Genomic DNA, 20,297 nt, shown 5'->3' with positions numbered 1-20,297 from the left:
GTGATGCTTTCATGCCCACGGGGCTTTGGATTGATGGTGAATGGGTGCACTGTTAAGACACTCCTTGCGATAAGTCACTGGTTCAAATCCCCCGTGGGTGCTTACCTACCAAAAAAAAAATGTGATGCTTTCAGAGGCATCAGAAACAATTATCGTAGTATGTTAGCATCAATTCCTTGACATTGTCTTTTCGTAAGAGGACTATTAAAAAATTAGATCAGTTCATCATGAATCTCAATAAAAAAATGATTGAATTGTAAAAGACATAAAACAAAAATAATGATAGTCCCATATACTATTTTTAATCTCATAGACTTTAAAACATCATTCAAAATAAACATTAAATATTTTATTTTAAGACTTTAAAACATCATTCAAAATAAACATTAAATATTTTAATTCACATAGCGCATCCAACTGACTAAGCCCTTTGCACTACCCTCATAGTGAATTGAAGATCACTCAAATGCCTTTGCACTCCGCTCTCAGCGACTTAAAAGCTAGCATGCTACAAGAATCGAACGGAATTTTTTTAGTGATTTGGTTTGGTGGAGCTTTTCGGTTGAACACTACAACTCCAGTGCAACGGATAGAAGGGAAACAGAGCATCAATGCATGGAGAAGCAGAGTTGGGAAGAGAGCAGCAGATCAGATCATAGCCATGAAGGTATGGTAACCTGTCATAGCTTTGGTGATTCATCTAGTTTATTTTATTGTATATAACACCACATTACAAGCTCTGCAATGTTTAAAAAACGGTCTGTACAGTACATAACCGGAGCAGTACATCATACCACTTTGTACAATGTAACCCACAATTTATGGGCCAATATAGCAGATTCTACTTCAACCCAATTTCTGCAGGATCACCATTGCCATTGCTACACTCAAAAAAAATCTCTCGTGAGGCTTAAATGGGTCAAGCACCCAGGCTTTGATCATATAATCGAGAGGGATGTTGATTTGAAGGTTGTTTGCATGCTCAAAGACATTGTCAAAAAATATCCAGACGAGTCATTGCCAATAACTGCGGTTTCCAGGAGGCAGAAGGAGCTGGGTCTGACCTTCCAGGTCCTGAGGTTTATGAGAAGATACCGTACAATTTTTAGGGAATTTGCTGGCCCTAAATATGATGTCCCGTGGTTTGGATTGACCAAGGAGGCCCTTGAATTTGACGAAGAAGAGCAGAGAATCCATGAACAGAATGCAGGAGACTCTGTCAAGAGATTGTGCAAGCTGCTCATGATGACCCGCAGCAAGAAACTTCCGTTGAAGAGCATAGAGCCATTGACGTGGGATTTGGGTCTGCCACAGGACTATGTAAAGACCCTGATCCTAAAGTATAATGATTATTTCAGCATTGTGAAGATGCAAGATGGGGACCCGGGGTTGAAGCTTTTGAGATGGAATGATGAGTTTGCTATATCTGCCCTCCAGAAGCAGGCTGATGATGATGCCAAAGGTGGAAACAAATTGACTTACAGGAACTTCAAAGCCCATGCGCATTTGACTTATGATATGAATTTTCCAAAGGGGTATGGATGCATGAACAAGGTGATTTCATGGATGGAGGAGTGGCAGAGGCTTCCATATGTGTCTCCTTACGAGGATCCTTCCAATCTTGATCCTAAGGGTCCTGTAATGGAGAAGCGTGTTGTGGGTGTCTATCACGAGTTGTTGAGCCTTACTATTCATAAGAAACTTCAGAGAAACAATCTAAATTGCTTCTGTGAGGAGATGAGTTTCCCTGAGAGGTTTACGAAGCTTTTCACGCGGTATCCCGGAATCTTTTATTATTCTCTAAAATGTTCTACCTCAACAGTGGTGCTCAAAGAGGGATACCAAAATGGTCAAGTAGTGGAGCAACATCCTCTTCTGAGGTTGAGAAAGAAGATATCCCGCTTGATGAGGAAGGGGATATTACCCAATAAGAAGGACTCAGACAAGAGAGCAGTGGATGTTTTGGAGCCCAAGCCTGACAAACTTCCATACAGGGATGGTGGAGTCAGTGGTCATCGATATGAGGAAGAAAGATCTTCTGACAGGAATTTCTGAGTAGGCTATGATAATTTTGATGACTGAGTGTAATGACAGAGATTACTGAGGGGATAATATGTTGGCAATTTTGCAAGTAGATTGCAATGGCAACATAGTTTTTGAGAGATGGATCAAGGAATCTGAATTCATGCCCATAGAAGATGTTTTAGAGACATGGCTTATGCATGTGTTTAAAGCACAATATGTCGATACGTTTCTTTCTTCCAGACTATATGAGCCATGTTCTTGACTCAGCCAAAATATCTCTGTTGATTTTGGATGATTGCTTGTTTAGTTGGAATCTAGCAGGGCTATATTTACTAGTCTACTATTTTCCATAGACAGAAAAATGCAAGCGCCATTCCTGTCCCAGCGCTGGCCCCTATGTTCTTGTGACTGGCTCAGGGTGTCTGCATTTTTCTTTGCGTTCATTGTATGGTGACGATATACCTTTATGATGGGAATGTATCAGGTATAGTGGCTTTGTTGTAAAAACAGGGGAAAATAGGTCAATAAAGGATTATTTTTTTCAATGTAGAAAATACAAAATAATACTGACAATTTCTTTGAGAACTGTACATGCTTACATGTTCAAGGCATAGAAGCTTCAAACGTTGATGAATTTGTCATGGAATCATTTCTCATGATTATAAGATGTGGTTGGCAGGGAAATCACTAGCTAATGTGGTTAACATGCATTAGCTGTGCTGTTTGAGAAGCACAAGAGTACTAAACAAAATATGGCATTTTCAGCTGTGCTGTTTGAGAACCACGAGAGCACTAAACAAAATACGGCACTTCTTTTTCGCTTCACCTTTATTTTTGGCTGTAGGATATTTAACTGGGTTATTCCAGGGTGTTCAATTTTAAATTTTCTGTCAAATGCATCCTATTTGATTGATTGCTGCAGTGTAAGCTATACAGTATGAATGCAAATTCCTAGAATGAATTCTATATGAGGTAAGTTACCTGTTTAACCTGTTCATCTGGAAGTAATTTGGTTTCTGGGTACTATTTCCATGTCAAGCATTTATCAGAGTTTGTCCTTTTGTCAGCATGCAGATATGCCAGTTTTAGTTAGCCTCACATTCATGTTTCCGGTTTCACTTGGATTCTGGTCAATAGCTACTTGCTACTATATGGGACACCTCCTCTTTGTTAGAGTTTTAACTTTGTTGCTCAGTCAGTTTTCTCTAGCAGTGATGCGTTCCCGCTTCCTTCATTATTCTTGGTTCTTGTGCGCAGGAGCATAGAGAGGGCAGTGTGTATGAGGGCGCAACACTAGTGGAATATAGGAGGTTCACAGCAGTTATGTAGGAGAGAGAAGTAGAGGGGGCATGCATGCCTCCAACACAGTGTTACCAGGAGTGCCCCACAAGGCCCACTCTGTCACGCCCCTACACCTGCGGTAGTCTTCCAACCGCTTGTAGCAAGGTGCGGCACCACCGAACGCTTTCTTTTCACCAATACTAACATTCGTGGACCACGCCTACTTTCACATTAACGTTACTTAGCTTGTGTTTCGCAAAAACATAATTATCCTTTATACTTAATGAAGCCCATACTCATTCATTATCATCATGCAATTATACCAAGAACAACAACAATTGCAACAAGTATAAAGGGGAGGGGCAACTCCCCGTAATGTGAGTCTGCCCGACAATTTTATTAAGAATATCAGTTTACAATACAAGTGTGTCTTGGCCGAACCAAGTCTCACACTTAACCGAATAATACAAAGAGAGGCAAACCTGCCTTTACAACATCTTGTGCATCTCTTGCACAAAGGACGGTGCTCACCCGAGCCACCAAGAATCCTTGCCAAGTCTTACACCAAGAACCGCACCTTAGAATCCACCCCGGGCACACTTGCCCAACCTTTGACTTCCGGTTCCAAGACTCCACCCAAGCGTGCAATCTTCTTGGAGCAATGCGCATGAGATATGCGCAGCTCCCTCTTGACTTGCGCACTTATCTTCTTGTCCTTGTGAAGAGTGAACGTGCGCCCGCGTGCCCCTCGACCGCCCTTGCGCCCGCGCGCCCGTCGACTTGCCCGACGCCCAACCGCGCCCGCGCTCGGGTAGAACTCGAGGACCTTACATCCTCCTCCACCTGAAATCGTTGTCGTCCTCGACAACATACCATCCTGGTAGCCATCCACCAAGATCATCATCATCCACGATGTTGACTCCTCCACACAAAGCAAACATCCTTGCAACATATGTAGAGCTTCATCTCCATCATGCCTCGACTTAGTGACCAACTGGCACCAAGCTCACCATACCAAGGTATGCACCTCAACGGTATGCTCACCATCAGATATCATCTCGATCCATGATTACTGACCTCCTGTCTTCATCATGTGTCCTCATGTGAACTGCTGCCATGTTACTCCAACATAATGCTAACACATGTCTGTACACTACTAGTCCCCATGTTTGAACTAGTCGGATGGCCAGTCCAACTGTCACGCTCAAACCATGAGAGTGAACATCCTCATGCCATCATCAGTTGTTCCTCAAAACATCCTGTCACATTCTCGACTCATCAAGAATCTATCTCCATAATCCATGCTCAGGTCCATGAAGTAGCCCTCATCTCATCTGCAACATGTTGTCTAAAGTAGTTGAATCTCGGCTCAACCCATGCCCAAGTGTTGCCACCAAGGCATCATCATCGTTGTAACTCCATCACCCCAAAGTGTCTCATATCGATCCTCTACATCAAGTCACTCTTCCAAGCCATGCCCATACATGTACTTTGGAAGTATGCATCCCATACTGCATCAAAGTCTCTTGACCTCAGCTCCTCAATGCATCAGATCCTCTAAGTCCACCATATATGAAGTCCCTAAAAGTCACAACAACTCATGTCATCATGAGCTCCATAATCAGCCCACAAATTCATCCAAGTCCATGGCCTTGTTGTACCAAAGTGCACAACCTCTCCATCGGTTCATAAGTAATAAGTCTCCATGTCACATTAGCAAATCCATCTGCACAACATCCCTGCTTTGGCACTCCTCATTGGATGTCCATGACACCTCTACAAGTGCTCCCACACAATGTCCCTGCATAAGACTGCCATGCTCCATGCCTCCAACCTGATTGTCCATGACTAAGTTGCCCATGTAGTCCAACCAAGTAGACTCATCACAACCATCGGCCATCCTCATCCAAGCTGCAACCTTCGGTTTAGTGAACTCAGTCACCCAACCATATCATCATCACATGAGTCCCTCCATCATAGCTCCTCCACCAAAGTGTCCACCAAGACTATCTCTTGGTCTCGGCCATGAGAAGTCCACCCAAAAGTGTGCCCTCCAATCTGTCCATGAGTCATGCCGGGCACTTAGCCAATCTTTCATATGGCTAAAGCATGACCCATTCCTCCACAACGATCATCAAGTTCCTCCCTTGTCAAGGGCCTTTGTACCTTCTATCATAAGGTCACAAACAACCCCAACAAGTCCTGCAACAATCAACAATCCTTGTTCCCCCATACAAAGTCTCATCATAAACATCCATGGTAAGATCCTCCATAGCATAGGCAAACTGGCTTTGCCTCTCCCTGCATACGGTCCATCCACCAAATGCCCAAATGAAACACAAGTACCAATACTTACTTCATCATCGTCATGAGGCTCTTCCTCATTCATCCATGTCTGCAAACTGCACGATCTTGGTCCAACTTGATCATCCTCAAGTTCATCCTCCATCATGGTCATGTCTGCAACATCTTCAACTGTCACGGCTTCCTCTTCCTGGCCAGCACAATCTGCAACTTCATCTTGCTCCATTGTCCAACCAAGTTGAAGAAGTTCATCTTCAACAGTCTTCTCCAAGGCTTCAAGTTCCTTTCGGATCCGGAGATTCTCTTCTTTCAACCGCTTCAACCTGTATAAGGTAATCAAGAGCTTCCCTTCACCTTCTCCCAAACTTGCCATGCCTTGTCGTTCAGCTTGGTCCAAGCACTAAGCTTCACCTCTGCTAAACCTGCTTCCACTGTCATCAACTGTCAAGTTTCCAAGTGTACCCACACCTGCACTTCGTCACGAGCAACCCTGCTCTAACACCAGCTCCAACCGAGCTCTGATACCAACTGTCACGCCCCTACACCTGCGGTAGTCTTCCAACCGCTTGTAGCAAGGTGCGGCACCACCGAACGCTTTCTTTTCACCAATACTAACATTCGTGGACTACGCCTACTTTCACATTAACGTTACTTAGCTTGTGTTTCGCAACCAAGTAAACATAATTATCCTTTATACTTAATGAAGCCCATACTCATTCATTATCATCATGCAATTATACCAAGAACAACAACAATTGCAACAAGTATAAAGGGGAGGGGCAACTCCCCGTAATGTGAGTCTGCCCGACAATTTTATTAAGAATATTAGTTTACAATACAAGTGTGTCTTGGCCGAACCAAGTCTCACACTTAACCGAATAATACAAAGAGAGGCAAACCTGCCTTTACAACATCTTGTGCATCTCTTGCACAAAGGACGGTGCTCACCCGAGCCACCAAGAATCCTTGCCAAGTCTTACACCAAGAACCGCACCTTAGAATCCACCCTGGGCACACTTGCCCAACCTTCGACTTCCGGTTCCAAGACTTCCATCCAAGCGTGCAATCTTCTTGGAGCAATGCGCATGAGATATGCGCAGCTCCCTCTTGACTTGCGCACTTATCTTCTTGTCCTTGCGAAGAGTGAATGAGATTCGATGGTTCAAATGACCTCTCATGCTCTTACACTTATATGCTTTTTAACTTGTTTCATGTGTGGGTTTACATGGGGTGTGCAGCCCCTTGGCCGACCCCAAAACCACTCATAACATGCCCACAAAACGTTCTTCATATGTCGGCCTTGCTCTCACGCAAGTCCTCCTCCAAGTCGCTATATGTGTCGTTCAACACTTAGCCATTTCTAAGTGTTTCACCTTCGTCGCATTAATCGTCACATTTTCTCAACAGCCCGTCGCACGCCCGTGTCGCCGCGCCCGCTCGTCGTGCAGCTCTCGCCCGCCTGTCGTGCAGCCCGCGCCCACTTCGTGCGCCCGCGCATGCTCGCGCTCCCGTCGACCGCCCATGCGCCCGTTGACTCGCCCGGCACCCAACCGTGCCCGCGCTCGGGTAGAACTCGAGGACCTTACACACTCCCTCCCACCTGGAACTGCTCCCCCCTGGAACTGCACTCTGAGCGGGAGAATCCAGAGAAAATCTGGGAATGTGCTTCAGACGTTTTCAAGGTGCTCCCTGCAAATTTGGGAGTGTGATGCTGTCAGGGAGCACGCTTCTTGGACACTAGAAGGACACTATCTAAGAGGGTTAGATGCTTCTAGAAATATATACTTTACAACCCAGTATGAGGGAGATGTTGTAGTGACGATGAGATGTTGTAGCGGAGCATTAAATAAAAAAATATTAATAATAATAAAACATAATGTCGGTTCAATTAAAAAAAATAAAAATTAATAATAAAAATAATAAGTGGATTCAATTCAATCTGTTATCTTCTAATTTTATTTTTATCAATAAAATTACAAAGCGAGATTTTAGGTTTCTGTGGTGTGTTTTTGCAGGTAAAGAGTTCAGATTTTCCACAATGCTGTTTGAAAGCTGTCGATGTTTCGAATCCAAAAGAGGATCCATCTTCAAGAGAATGATCGAGAGAGAAAGAAGCAAGGGGAAAGGGGAATGTATAAGTATAGAGAGTCATAAAGAAGAGAAAATGGTCGGCTGAAAAGATAAAAAATATCAAATAAATAAAATCTAAAGATAATACCTAATTATATATAGTGAATACCTAGATATATATAATCTAAGATAATTAACATATACTATTATTATAATAAATTATTACTTGGTCGATCACATCAAAGCAATCAAAGGCAAACAAGAGCTGGATTGTACAACTGTACAGTTGATGATACACAATGATAAGAAGTCCTTAAGAAATGTTTCAAATGATTCCAGGACTATTTATTACTCCAACCACAGTCTTTCCTCATAGTTGGCACTGGTCTATGGTTCAGCGTTTCATGTCTTTTCAGCAAAGATCGGAAAGCATAACTTCCACCATTCTAAGAATTCTGATTCCTGGGAAAACTTCTCTTAGTCGTATGAGGGTGATGATATCGCTCATATTTCTCTTTTTTAACGAACAGAGGGTTGAGGCTCAAGCTCTAAACGACAAACAACACTTCCAACAAGAGTTTAAATAGACACCTCATCAATTATTTCAGCATAGTTAGCAGTAGGCTGCTCTGACAACAACTTAGTCATAACATCAGTGACAATATAAGCTACAACAACATTCTCAAGTTTTCGCCTATTAGGAGCAGCCACCTCATCAATTTGTGCACCACAATCAGCAATAGGTTGCCCTTCAGTCTGAATACCACCAGCAACAAACAAAACTTTCCTGTGATCAGCAAGGCCAGGTGTAGGCAAGGAGGTAGAAGCAGCATCATATCCAAGACCTGCTTTATATGCCTGCATCATAGGGGAAAGAGGAACAACAATACCCTCTCCATTCTTCCCCAAGTCCTCTGGTATATCCCATTTCGCTCAGCAGTAGCTCAACACTCTTCTTCTCAGCATGCTGCAACCGACTTCTTCCTCAAGGTCCTGGCTGCAAACCAACAACCCTTGAATCGTTTGATCCTTCTTAGTCGGATGCAGGAGCAAGGAGTCATAATCTTTTTTCAATGCCTTATACTCGTCAAACAGTACATTATTGCCTTCTTGAAGAGGGGCAGCTTCTTCACGAAGCTTAGCAAGAGAGGCCTGCAAGTGGGCAACTTCCTCAGTCAGCTGGGACTTGGTCTCTTCCAGTCTACAAATTTTATCCTTCAAGGTAGCATTCTTAGTATGAGAAAGAGCTTTTACTTCATCTTTCAGATCATCAACAAGATCTGCCATATCCTCTAATTCATTAGCAAGATTCTAGAAAAATGTTTCCATAATGCTCTCCGGGGTAGCAACCTCTCTAGATTTCTGAGCCAATGCATTATGGAACAGAACCGCTTCATTCTTCAACTGAGTCGTCAATCTTTCATTCCCTATCTGCAACAGGCCAGAGAAGACTGCAATGTAATAACTTCATTGCGAAGTTGATCAACAACCTTCTATTCACGGAGGGTCTGCAATCTATTGCCCATCGTCAATACAAAAGGAAAATGAACTCAAAGAGAAATATCTTGGAGCAGCAAGGCTGGATATCAATAAGTACAACACACAGGTTCCTCTAGCCCATAATATAATTTATGCCTATGCTAATATACCACATTTATGCAGCTCCTTATTTCCGGACCATGAAGTCAAGGGTTCAAACGCCTTCTAGCTAAAAAGATTTTGTATTTGAAATGAAAATTCCTTTTCGTCGCGGTATAGGAGACGATCTTTATTTATAACAGAATAAAGGGTTCTCTCATAATCCCGGATCGATACTTTAGATTCCTAATCAATAATGAATGGAGATGATTTATCAATGATTCATAATTTATTATTAATAATATAATAATAGTATATGTTAATTATCTTAGATTATATGTATCTAGGTATTATATTTAGATTATTATATTCATTATATGTAATTAGGTATTATCTTTAGATTTTATTAATTTGATATTTTTATGATCCTTTCAGCTTACCATTTTCTCTTCTTTGAAACTCCCTATACTTATACATTCTTCTTGCTTCTCTCTCGATCAGTGTCTCGAAAATGGATTTTCTTTTGGATTCAAAACTTCAATAAATTTCAAACAGCATTGTAGAAAATCCGAATTCTTTACCTGCAAAATTACAAACAATTTCTTCGAGAAAAAATTCACAATATGCATGTCACATTAAAAGAATTTGCGAATTTTGACTAATGATGATTCATATTCACAACCATGATATTTCAAAACTTCATGTTTAAATTTAATTAATAAACATATAATTAGAAATAAGATTTTTTTTATATATAGAGATGTGAAATATATACAAAATATAAATAGTAGTAATAAATTAAGATCCATATTACTATATAAATTAAAATAATGATGATTCATAATTGTAATCATGACATTTTAGAACTTCATATTTAAATTTAATCAATAAACATAAAACTTTAATACTTACACTAAACACTCTCTCTCTCTCTCTCTCTCTCTATATATATATATATATATAATCAATGCTATGCATATCACATTAAAAAAATTATAAATCATGTCAAAAAAGAATGCCAAGCACATATGTATGTAACTATACGTATTATCAATCCTTGAATGGGTTGTTAAAGGAGCAACAAGTTTGGGGGAGGGGCGGGGGCGTGGAGGTGCATGGCCGCTGCCCCCACAACATACACAAGGGAAAGGAGGTGGCCATGTGTCACCCCCATAATCCACCACTCGCATTAATACAGCAGGCATGAGAGATCACAACCTTTAGGTTGGCCATGACACTGCACCTCCCCTTGCTTAGTACGGGTTTGACGACATGGAGTAAATGGTGTTTTTTCACTTCAATGCAGTGCAATCTTGATAGATTACAACTGTAGATGAGACTAATACGAGCCACTCTTCCCATGCATCACTTTCATGATTTTCAGGGGTGGTCATTCTTGCGGCTTAGAGGGCAATCTAGGTACAAGGAAATGGTAAATTATGGGCATTAAAGTTGGGTGGAGGGTGCATCATTGTTTTTTATGGCTCATCTTTCCTTTGTTTGCCTCCTCAATTAGTAATGAATTCCCATCCTCCTTGGCTCTTCGATGTTTTATGCTGTTTGTTTCCTTTATATTGCTACACTCTCCTTGGCTTGACCTCTAGGCTAAGTTGCACTGAAACGGATACGGATACGGGTTTTGAAATAGATACGACAAATTTTCAAAAAATATGGATATGATACAGCAAGGAAACGACATATATATATATATATATATATATATATATATATATTACCATTCATCTTTTAGAATCTGGATTCTATATCTAAAAATACATAATCATCATAATGAATTCAACATAAACAATTAATCATCATCAATTCAGCATAAACATTGTCATCATCATTAGCGTTTATTATAACATTCAACATATTATCGTCATCATTAGTAATGTAATCAGAAATGCTACGACCTTTCTGCTTCCGGGTCCAACTCCTTCAAAGAACATGTCATGCATGGTTGATGGTATATATCTTCCTTGCATGACAATTAAAAGGCCCATGGGATCATTGGGGTATTCTGTCAAGACCTATTTGAATATTTCAATCTTCTCAATGTCAGGTTGGTCTCTTGACTATATGTAGGCAAAAGATTGGCTAGAGAAGATTTGTTATATTGGAGGGATTTACGAAATCAAGAGCAAAATCAATGACAATTAACAAAACCTTAACCAAACTGAAAATTATCGCTCAAATAAATCTCTTTATGAAGACATTAATCAAACCCTTCAGTTTGTATTTTTGATCATCTACCTTTTTTTGTTTGTATAAATTTTTGAACAGATTTTCATGCATTTTAACATTTTAAGGGTGGATTCTGATCACGATTTAAATATGGAAACAGATCCAAAAAATTAAAAACCCTTGGAAACGTATCCAATTCCGAATCCGAAGTTTCCGATTTTTTGAAATGGCACAAAAACGTTTTTATAGTGTTTCGGACAAGGATCATATCCGTTTCCGTTTCGGAAACAGGGATCCGCGTTTCCGACAATTTCTTCAGGCGTTTTAACTTAGCCTCTAGGACTTTTGATTTTTGCTCCTTATTCCTTGGGTTGTGTTAGTGGTCTTCATATGTTCTTGGTTTGTCATTTTCTTGGTGTGGAAGGGAAGCTAGCCATGCTCAAGTCTCGTGGTTATGATTTTCTTTCCCTTTGGCCATTTCTTTGCTTCTGGCTTCGTCACCACCCTGTCCCTAGGTACCCCTTGAACTTGCATCTCCAATTTTGTCTCTCACATCCTTCTTATGTTAGTTTTTGTAGCGTCAGAGGTGTCTAGTCTCGAAAATTTGCGGAGAGGCTAAAACATAGGAGTTATCCGTAACCCATAAATCGTTTATGGAAATTCCACCAAGAAGTGTCTCAATTAGATTATTAGCCTATTTTTAAATATTTCTTAAGTCTAAACTTAGGAAAAGGGGTCAATTAATCAGTATTAATTGAGAAATGTATGAATTATCTAAAAACTCGCAGAGATCAACTAGGAAATAATCTTAGCCCTTGATTAAGTTTTAATCTTGGTCGCTGGAGTCCCAACAAAAGATTATAAGAAGATGTTGATGGGTAGATGGAAAACACACATATGAGTTCGATTTCCTTGGGCAGTTCAACTTTCCAGGGAGCAACAACAGTTGCCGGAAGAGTTCGAGCCAGAGAAGGGAAGCAAAGATAGAGAGGCAGGGATAGTTATCCAGAGGAAATTATCCAGATCTGGAGAGGCAACAACAAGTGATAAAAGTATTCCAAGCAGAATCTATGCAAGCGGTGCATAGAAGCTTCAATAGAGCAGTTCTATTTAGTTGGAGAGGAAGTTGATTGAGCTCCCAGAGACCGGGAAAGTCTTCCAGAGGCTCAGGGAGTCACTTCCAACAACAAAGATAGGTAGGACTGCTTGATCAGAGGCTGAACAGAGCCACATGTGCGAGAGGAAGCACAAGGACTGCGTGATCCAGGAGGATTTCGTTGATTCAATTACACATTGACCAGTTTTGGTTCCAGCATCATCGTCAATATTAGATGTGGTCATCAAAGATTGGTAAAGGTTCAATTATGGTTGTTATGGTTTAAATGGTGGTAAAAGAATGTGTATAAGGGACCTTAGCTTTAACATGCTAAAAACCTAAGCTAAGGAGAAAACCTAGCCCTAAAAGCCTAAGTTCTAACCTCATTAAACTCTCGGCCTAAATACATTGTAAAACTCCAAGCAAAAAGATACATGTCAAAATAACATCAAATCATGACCTAATGCTCTCGGGCCTATGTTTTAATGCATATGTATAAACCCTAACCTAAAGGTTTTGATATTACTAAACCATATAAAATAGATGTAATAATAAAAACCAAAAAAAATATGCTAAACCTAAGTTACGGATCCAAACCATGACATTCAGGTTTAAACCTATTAATTTTAGGTATGTTCTATGCTTAGAGCAATTTATTTCAATTTTCACATTTAGCTAAATTCACATCAGCATTAAAGTAAACTGCAGATAGAACATAAACATAAATCGCAGAAGACAAGAGGACACAAGATGTGGCGCTAGCCAGGGACAAACCCCAATGTGGGGAAACCCGTGTTCAATAGAGAGATAGAGAGATAGTACGTTTACAACAGAAGTCAACACTTTGACTTATCTAGATAAGAGCATAGATCATCTCTAAGAAGATGATACATGAGATCAGTTGAAGACAGGCTACTTCAACTGATTCTCCAAGGTGACTCTTTCACCTATTGTTATGCTGCATTTCGTCATCATGCTGCACCTCACCGCGCTACACCATGTTGCACCATCATCACTATGTTGCATCTCATCACGCTTCATTAATCATGTTTGTACCCATCACTATATTGCATTATGTACCATTGCTGCACCATGTTGCCATACTGACCTATGTGCTGGCTGCATCTTGCTTGCTTGTTGCCCCTAGCTTGCTTATTGTCCCTAGCATGCTTGTTGTCCTTAGCATGCTTGCTGTTGCATGCTAACTGTCCCTTGCATGCTAGCTGTAACATTGCATGCTGCTCTCCTTCGGAGACAGATGCTCTGGCAGTTCTGACAGTTCCCGGCAGTTCCGACAATTCCGGCTGTTCCCGACAGTTTCGACAATTCTGGTAGTTCCGGCAATTCTGGTTGTTCCCTACAGTTCCGACTTTTGCCCTCTGCGTCAGCTTTCCCGCCTGTTCCGGCAGTTCTCGGCAGTTCCGACTATTCCTAACAGTTCTGGCAGTTCCGGCAGTTCCCGACAGTTTCGGCAGTTCCCGACAATTCCAGCAATTCTGGCTATTCCCAGCAGTTTCGGCAGTTCCGGTAGTTTCGGTAGTTCCCGACAGTTCCGGCAGTTCCGGCAGTTCCCAGCAGTTCTGGCAATTCCGGCAGTTCCGGCAATTCCAACAGTTGCGGCAGTTCCGACAATTCCGGCTATTCCGGCTATTCTCGGCAGTTCCAACAATGTCGGTTGTTCCGGCTTTTCCCGGCAGTTCTGGTAGTTCTCGACAGTTCCCGACAATTCCAGCAATTTCGGCTGTTCCCAACAGTTTCAACAGTTCCTGGCAATTCCGGGAATTCCAGGAATTCCGGCTATTCTCGGCTGTTCCAGTTGTTCCGACAATTCCGGCTATTCCCGACAATTCCGGTTGTTCCCAACATTTTGGCTTTTCTCGGCAGTTCCAGCTTTTTCGGCTTTCCCCGACAGTTCCGGCTTCGCCCCTCTGGATTAGGGTAGTGTTATCCCTTAGGATCTCTCCTCCTACTAAAACCCAAAGGCAAGTAGAGAGGAAGAGATCCCAAGTGTGTTGAAAAGACTTGAAGGCCACCTCTATTTATACTAAAACTTTGAGCACAAGTGGGGTTTATTTGGTTGCTGGCCGACCTTGACGAATTGTCCCATAACATAAATAAGTTCATATCTCCATGAATACTTATCGGAATCGGATGATCTTTAGATCAATCCTACACCTCTCGATGAGAGGGATCCAAGAAAATATCAGCTTCCATTAATAAGATGACCCACATGGAGTTTGGCCCTAGTTGCCAATTTTAACACTCCCTCTCAACTAGGGAGAACTCCATCCGTTGATCCATATGTCCGACTGTACTATCTCTGCCATTAGTGCCCTGCACTGCTCTGCTCTGCTGAACCATGAAGAAGAAGAATTGATCGAGAATGTCTCATACCATTCTCTACTGACCCGAAGTCAGTTTCATTGATCCCAGATCAATATCACAAGAGAGTGTCTCAAACCACTCATACTGATCCCAGATCAATGGAGGTCATCCTAGCATAGGGAGTATGGTAGATACATCGATGCGTCCATCGATAGTACTACTATGGTCCCTAACCCCATTTCCTTGCTCATTGATCAGATGAGAAGTACTACCCATGAGACCCAGACTGCATGGTTAGGATGCCTCGACAAGAGAACTAATCATCTTGTCTACAGGAGAACGAATCATCCTGCCCCACAGTCGCCACAGGAGAACTAATCATCTCGGCCCACAAGAGAACTAATCATCTTGTTTCACAGTTGCCATGGGAGAACTGATCATCCCGACCCACAAGAGAACTAATCATCCTATTCCACAGTTGCCACGGGAGAACTAATCATCCGACCCACAGGAGAACTAATCATCCTGTTCCACAGTTGCCATGGGAGAACTAGTCATCCCGGCCCATAGGAGAACTAATCATCCTGTTTCACAGTTGCCACAGGAGAACTAATCGTCGCGACCACTAATCATCCTGTTCCACAGTTGCCACGGGAGAACTAATCATCCAGGCCCACAGGAGAACTAGTCATCCTGTTCCACAGTTGCCATAGGAGATCACAGGGGAAGGTTGAACCTGTCATCTTGTACATAGCACACCACTAGGGGAGGGTGAGTTGCCCTGTGGTCGTATGTTGCTCTAGTAAGTACCCCAAGCCCCTAGAGCTCCTAGAGCTCAATGCATGCAACATGCAGGACCCTTATAAGAAGGTCTCTCAATGACTCCAAGTCGTTCGGGAAAGTCACAGATTTGACCTTTCCCCGGGGCTTTGACAAAATGTTTGCGACCTGTACATCAGTCTCAATGTGATGGAGCCTCCTCGCTCATCGACTTACCATATCCCAGATAAGGCAGTATCTGATGTCTATCTGCTGGAGCAATCATCGAATACGGGATTCCTCAATAATCGAATCCCCCCTCTGGTTGTCACAGAGAATCACAGTGGTATTCATCATGTGTACAAACAGCTCACTTAAGAGCTTCTGCAACCATGCAGCTTCACACGAGATCATACTCATAGCTATGTATTTGGTCTCGGCGGTGCTTATAGCAACCGACTTCTGCTTCTTGCTCATCCATGATATTGAAGCAGAATCGAAAGAGAACCAGCACTGAGAAGTGCTCTATTGATCCTCCACACTGCCTGCCTAGTCAGCATTCGAATAATCATGCAGTTTCATATTTCTGGCAGTGTATCTCAATCCATGAGAGATTGTGCCCCGAAGATATCTCAGAAGATTCTTGGCACCAATTCAGTGAGGCTCAACCAAATATGAGCTCACCATGCTAATTGCAAAACATATGTCCGGATGGAAGTTCACCAAGAACATCAACGCGAATGAGTTTATGAAACTTAGAGGCATTTCCCAAATCTGGTTCGACATCACTACTATATAACTTCTGAAATTTAAAATCCTCGAGGTAGTCACAGGCTTGCAGTTTATCATTCCACATCCGGAATCCAACTCCCTCTTACTTTTGCAAATGAGAGGGTCACCTGTCAGAAATAGGTCGTCCTCATAAGGTGCCAGTATGAGAGGTCTATCATCCACAACCTTCGGGTAATGGTTTGTATCGGTTTCACTCCTAGTGAATCTCAGCTTCATCAGACAGCTATCAATCTTCTCATACTACGCCCGAGGTGTTTTGCTTCAAGCCATAGAGGGCTTTCTTCCACCTGTATACATGAGATTCCCGATCATGAATCTCAAACTCCTCGGGTTGTTCCAAACCTGTGGATTTGCTACATGAGGGGAATGGTCCCCTTATAAGATTTTCCTTCAGTACATCTCAGACATGTACCTTCATGCTCTTCTTGAATTCAGGCATCCCTATCACCATCTGACTCACATTAGGTAGAGCCCCATAGGTAGACCTCCAGTGTTATAGATGCGATATGTTAATTGACATGATCCCCAATGGACCATCCTGCAACTTGGTACAAATTGCTAACCCTGAACCCATGAGAAAAAGCATCTTTGAAAATTCTATTTTTTAACACGTACCTTTCCATCGATGAATGCCACCCTGAAACCTTTGACTTCCATTTTCGAGATGGACACCAGGTTCTTCTTGCGATTAGGTACATAAAATAGATTCTTGTAAATGAATAGAGTTACCCTCATTCAATTGAGGGGTAACATTCCCTACACCCTTTTCAGGATAGGTGGCATCGACTCCAAGTATAATCCCACGGTTGTTTCCGTCTCTACCAAATTCGAGAGAGCACCCTTCTATCTGATGAGGTGCCTTGAAGCACTACGATCAATAAGCTAGATTCCCAAAGAATCTGAAGGAGAGGGCCAATACAAGATAACGCTTCTTTATCTTATCAGAAACAACATTTGATTCTTCATACCTGGGGTTCCTTGCTTTCTCTGAAGAGTCGATTGTTTCCTTGATGACCTGCATTACCTGTCATTCCTCTGATCATTGAAGATGTCCCTGGAATGATTGTTATCATCATCAAGTGATGTGTCCCTACCTCGGACACTCCTTCGCATAATGGCCGAACTTATTACAACCAAGGCATCTGCCTTTCCTTCCACCCTTAGATCCGGACTTCCCATTGAAGTGATCTTTAGGTAGGCCATCAGAAACTTTTGCTGTGCCATTCTGATAATATTCTCTGCTTCGACTTCACCCTTGGTGAATTTGAAGAGGGATGAGGAATTCGCTGATCCTTTTGTTCTTTCCCAACCGTCTTTGGTGATTGCTCTTTCACTCTTGCTTGGGCATTGTCTTCACCTCAGCTCCGATACCATGTTAATTTTAGGTATGTTCTATGCTTAGAGCAATTTATTTCAATTTTCACAGTTAGCTCAATTCACATCAGCATTAAAGTAAACTGCAGATAGAACATAAACATAAATCGCAGAAGACAAGCCAAGAAAAGAGGACACAAGATGTGGCGCTAGCCAGGGACAAACCCCAATGTGGGGAAACCTTTGATCAATTCTTCTTATATGTTCTTCAATAGTTCAACAGAGAGAGAGAGATAGTACGTTTACAACCGAAGTTAACACTTTGACTTATCTAGATAAGAGCATAGATCATCTCTAAGAAGATGATACATGAGATCAGTTGAAGACATGCTACTTCAACTGATTCTCCAAGGTGACTCCTTCACCTATCGTTGTGTTGCATTTCGTCATCATGCTGCACCTCACCGCGCTACACCATGTTGCACCCATCATCACTATGCTGCATCTCATCACGCTTCATTAATCATGATTGTACCCATCACTGTATTGCATTATGTGCCATTGCTGCACCATGTTGCCATACTGACCTATGTGTTGGTTGCATCTTGCTTGCTTGTTGTCCCTAGCTTGCTTGTTGTCCCTAGCATGCTTGTTGTCCTTAGCATGCTTGCTATTGCATGCTAACTGTCCCTTGCATGCTAGCTATAACATTGCATGCTTGGTGTATTTGCTGCTAAGTACCATACAACTGTCCCAATGTTAGTCAGTTGTCCCTTGCATGCTGCTCTCCTTTGGAGACAGATCCTCTGGCTGTTCCGGCAGTTCCTGGCAGTTCCAGCAGTTTCGGCTGTTCCTGGCAGTTCCGGTTGTTCCCGGCAGTTCCAACAATTTTGGTTGTTCCCGACAGTTTCGGCAGTTTCGGCAATTCCGGCTATTTCCGGCAGTTCCGGCTTCTGCCCTCTGCATCAACTTTCCCGCCTGTTTTGGCAGTTCTCGACAGTTCCGGCTATTCCCAACAATTCCGACAGTTCTGACTTTTCCCGGCAGTTCTAGCAGTTCCTGGCAGTTCCAGCAATTCTGGTTGTTCCCAGCAGTGTCGGCAGTTCCGACAGTTCCCGGTAGTTTTGGTAGTTCCAACAGTTCCCGGCAGTTCCCGACAGTTCCGACAATTTCGGCAGTTCCAGTAGTTCCGGCAGTTCTTGGCAGTTCCGGCTATTCTGGCTATTCTGGCTATTCCCGGCAGTTCCAGCTGTTCCGACTGTTTCGGCTGTTCCAGCTTTTCCCAGCAGTTCCGGCAGTTCCTTGCAGTTCCTGAAATTCTGGCTGTTCCAGCAATTCCAGCTATTCCGGTAGTTTTGACAGTTCCGGCTGTTCTGGCAGTTCCGATTGTTCCCGACAGTTCTGGTTGTTTTAGTAGTTTCGGCTTTTCCGGCTTTTCCCGGCAGTTCCGGCTTTTCCGGCTTTTCCCGGCAATTCCAGCTTTTCCCGGCTTCTGCCCTCTGGATTAGGGCAGTGTTATCCCGTAGGATCTCTTCTCTTACCAAAACCCAAAGACAAGTAGAGAGGAAGAGATCCCAAGTGTGTTGAAATGACTTGGAGGCCACCTCTATTTATCCTAAAACGTTGAGCACAAGTGGGGTTTATTTGGTTGCTGGTCGACCTTGACGAATTGTCCCATAACACAAATAAATTCATATCTCCATGAATACTTATCGGAATCGGATGATCTTTAGATCAATCCTACACCTCTCGATGAGAGGGATCCAAGAAAAATATCAGCTTCCATTAATAAGATGACCCACATGGAGTTTGGCCCTAGTTGCCAATTTTAACAAAACCGCGCGATAATGTGCTGGAAACATGTGACCAGTTATAAATCTTAAAACCACAGGGTTAAGGTTATACCGCAACGGAAGACTTAAGTTGCATGTGACAAGTTTAAAGACATAACCGCCATGGTTACGGTTTAAGGTTAGCAGCACAGAGTTTTGTTAACGGTTAGCATAACCATAGGGTTACGGTTAGCATGACTGAAAGACATGTGACAGGTGTAGCATGACAACGCGGGGAAATTCTTCAAACAGGTTAGCTATTACCACCATTCGCCCTGATTACATGCAGACGGTTAAATCTTCCGCTCGATTAGTTGACAGCTAATCGTTGGCGGGCTATTCCAAGGTTCTAAAGTGGGTTTTGTTACAAATTTTTAGATTAAATGGTGAATGTCACTAAGTGACATTAAAAACTTATCCATACCATAAAATCATACCTTCAAGTCAGCTGATGCATGCCAAACTGAGCAACAATGGTTATGATGCATCTAACCACTGTATAAATGAGCATTTGCAGACTTGTGAAGAGTTAGTGAGGATTTTGAGTGTTTTTGGTACTTGTCATTCAGAAGCTGAGACAGAGAGGCGGTCGGTGTTTTGATCATATATTGGGCATCCGGAGGCGGATTTGGAAACCATAAGCGGCGTTGGAAAGCTGGTTCAGAGAGATTTCTGGTTACAGAGGTTAGAATTGCCTGTGTGCAAGTTCAGTCTGACAGAATCACTGTGTAAACAAC

The 20,297-nt window shown here is 42.4% G+C and overlaps 1 protein-coding gene across 1 annotated transcript; it reads left to right on the top strand.

The window, feature by feature from the left end:
* The first annotated feature begins 428 nt into the window (after positions 1 to 428).
* On the top strand, positions 429 to 2,514 carry LOC149186851 (protein WHAT'S THIS FACTOR 9, mitochondrial-like). The gene is made up of 2 exons (XM_089411184.1): positions 429 to 667; positions 769 to 2,514. The coding sequence occupies exons 1-2, from the start codon at positions 467 to 469 to the stop codon at positions 2,053 to 2,055; spliced, it is 1,488 nt and encodes a 495-aa protein (XP_089267310.1). The 5' UTR covers positions 429 to 466; the 3' UTR covers positions 2,056 to 2,514.
* Positions 2,515 to 20,297: the final 17,783 nt, after the last annotated feature.

Source organism: Pinus tabuliformis, chromosome 3_1 (genome assembly GCF_031772625.1).
Source record: "Pinus tabuliformis cultivar Carrire ecotype Pingquan chromosome 3_1, CPIR1, whole genome shotgun sequence".
In the NCBI taxonomy this organism is placed as follows: Eukaryota; Viridiplantae; Streptophyta; class Pinopsida; order Pinales; family Pinaceae; genus Pinus; species Pinus tabuliformis.
This window is presented reverse-complemented; position numbering and strand designations above follow the sequence as displayed.

Excerpts from the sequence above, each read along its gene's own strand:
- LOC149186851 (XM_089411184.1), top strand. The coding sequence starts at position 467 with ATGCCTTTGCACTCCGCTCTCAGCGACTTAAAAGCTAGCATGCTACAA. Across the intron at positions 668-768 it reads ATCAGATCATAGCCATGAAG|TACATAACCGGAGCAGTACA; the intron begins GTATGGTAACCT and ends CGGTCTGTACAG.